At 44.5% G+C, this 2,415-nt stretch overlaps 1 protein-coding gene across 1 annotated transcript; it reads left to right on the forward strand.

Annotated features, from left to right (window-relative positions):
• Positions 1 to 376: 376 nt before the first annotated feature.
• On the forward strand, positions 377 to 1,921 carry GJA10 (gap junction protein alpha 10). The gene is given in 2 exon segments (XM_027853774.1): positions 377 to 1,383; positions 1,385 to 1,921. Coding segments are annotated over 2 exon segments (1,488 nt in total). The 3' UTR covers positions 1,866 to 1,921.
• The last annotated feature ends 494 nt before the right edge of the window (positions 1,922 to 2,415 follow it).

Below are 2,415 nucleotides of genomic sequence, written 5' to 3' on the forward strand. Positions count from 1 at the left end.
AGGCACAGCAAATGTTCTAGTAAAGCCAAAGTGCAGGGTTCATGATGGAGAATAGTAGGAGGTGAAATTTGAAAAGCTGGATTGGACTAGATTTCAGAGGGCCTTGAATGCCAGGATATTTGTAGAAATACATTTTCTAATAGTTCCCCTATTTGAAGAGTTCTATAATGACATGTACCTCCATGTGGCAAATAGCTTGTTTCATTAATCAGAAATCACAAAATATTAGAACTAGAACAGACCTTAACATTCTATGTGATGTTTGAGACTATGAAAATCTTTGCCCATTGTTACATTTTCTACTGTAGCATGTTGCCTCTTTGTGAGTACTGTTGTTCTGTGAATTTATGTGTGTTACAGACACAAGTGTTTGAACATGGGAGACTGGAACTTGTTGGTCAGCATTCTGGAGGAAGTCCACTTCCATTCAACCCTAGTGGGGAAGATCTGGCTGACCATCCTGTTCATATTCCGGATGCTGGTGCTTGGAGTGGCAGCAGAGGAGGTCTGGGATGATGAACAGTCAGCATTTACCTGTAACACCCAACAGCCTGGCTGCAGCAACATCTGCTATGATGGTGCTTTCCCCATTTCTTTGATCAGGTACTGGGTTTTACAGATCATCTTTGTATCTTCTCCCTCTCTGGTATACATGGGTCATGCACTTTATAGACTCAGGGCCTTTGAAAAGGAGAGGCAGAGGAAGAAAGTACAACTTCGAGCCCAGCTGGAGGAACCTGAGATTGACCAGGAGGAGTACCAAAAAATACAAGGGGAACTGAGGAGATTAGAGGAACAGAGGAAGGTACACAAGGCACCCCTGAAAGGATGCCTGCTACGTACTTATATACTGCATATCTTGACCAGATCTATATTGGAAGTAGGGTTCATGATAGGACAGTATATTCTCTATGGGTTCCAAATGCACCCCCTTTACAAATGCAGTCAGTTTCCTTGTCCCAATTCAGTGGACTGCTTTGTGTCCAGGCCCACAAAGAAAACCATTTTCATGTTGTTCATGCATAGCATAGCAGCTATCTCCTTGTTCCTTAACATTTTGGAAATATTTCACCTGGGAATCAGGAAAATCATGAAGGTATTATATGGAGGGTCTAGCAGGGAGACTGAAAGGGGACCTTGCCACTCAAATCGAAATTCAGTGACCCAACCCTGTATAACTCACTCTTTATTGCATGAGAGCATTCCTTTGTTCCAGCCTGTTCAACACATCTGGCCAGAGCAACAAGTAATTGGAATTGATAACACAGAACATAAGTCAGCTTGGCAACCCAATCAGCACAACCAGACTGAGGGAGCACCTCCACCTAGCAAAAAGAACTGGTCCAGGAGGGATCAGCATCACAGAGTGCTCCAGTTCAGCTGTTTGTCCCCAGGACCTTGACTGTTGCGTCCAACACTTTCAACCGTGCAAACATCAGCACCACGGACAGCACCCACAATCTTCCTTCAGCGGGGGGGCCATTCTTTCCAGACCGCAGCTGTGCAACCTTGCCAATTGTCCTTCGTGCACACTACATCCTGGGGAGCAGCCCCAGAGTCTTTGGAATCCAACCAGGTCCTCGATAGACCTGATGACTCACTGCAAGACCAGTAAGGACAGCGTGAGAGAGTGTTTTGACTCAGCAGAGGGAGAATCTCATCCAGGTAGCCGCAAAGCCAGCTTCCTATTCAGAGTTTCAGAAAGCTCTGGTTCTCAGCATAGCCCTGTCTGTGACGTCCAGCACTGGGGAGATGACAGTGCCTCCAGCTCTCCACCTCTGCCTCCAGGCACTGGGCGCAGAATGTCAATGGCAAGTAAAGATCAGCAGGCCACTGCTCATGTGAACTATAGCCTGCTTGTGTAGCTGTCACCACACCTGGGTGCTCTGATGGTACCCCAAATTCACACTTTCTCTATTGTCTTCCCCAGGGCTACCTTTTCACATCTTGTCTCTGATAAGGCATAATGTTGTGGTGAGGGATGGGGAGAAGAGGAGACAGATGGGAGGGAGAACTTGTGTCTTTTTGTGGAATCATTTATCTACCTGAATCACCTTAGTCTTATAGAAAAAGGAGTGTGTATATGAGCAAGAAGCCACACCATTTGAATATCTCTGCACCTTAAAACGATCTTCTACAAATATTTCACAATAAATATTTAGTAAGTTTTTAAAAATAAAAAGGAATGAGTTTCCTTTATTTTAAAGCAAAAGAGAGAAAGGAAAACCCTTTTTGCTTTTGACCTGGACATTAAACAAGAGGAGTATTAGACAAATTCTGCCCTCTGAAAAGATACAGTTAGATAAGGAAGCTCCATTACTGTGATGCTCCCAAGTCATGAATCATTGGATTATAAATTTAGAGTTAGGAGAGGCCTGACCTAGTGGCCATCTTGTCCAATTCCTTCACTTCCAG

This window comes from Vombatus ursinus, unplaced genomic scaffold (assembly GCF_900497805.2).
Source record: "Vombatus ursinus unplaced genomic scaffold, bare-nosed wombat genome assembly UNPS02000582.1, whole genome shotgun sequence".
Lineage (NCBI taxonomy): Eukaryota > Metazoa > Chordata > Mammalia > Diprotodontia > Vombatidae > Vombatus > Vombatus ursinus.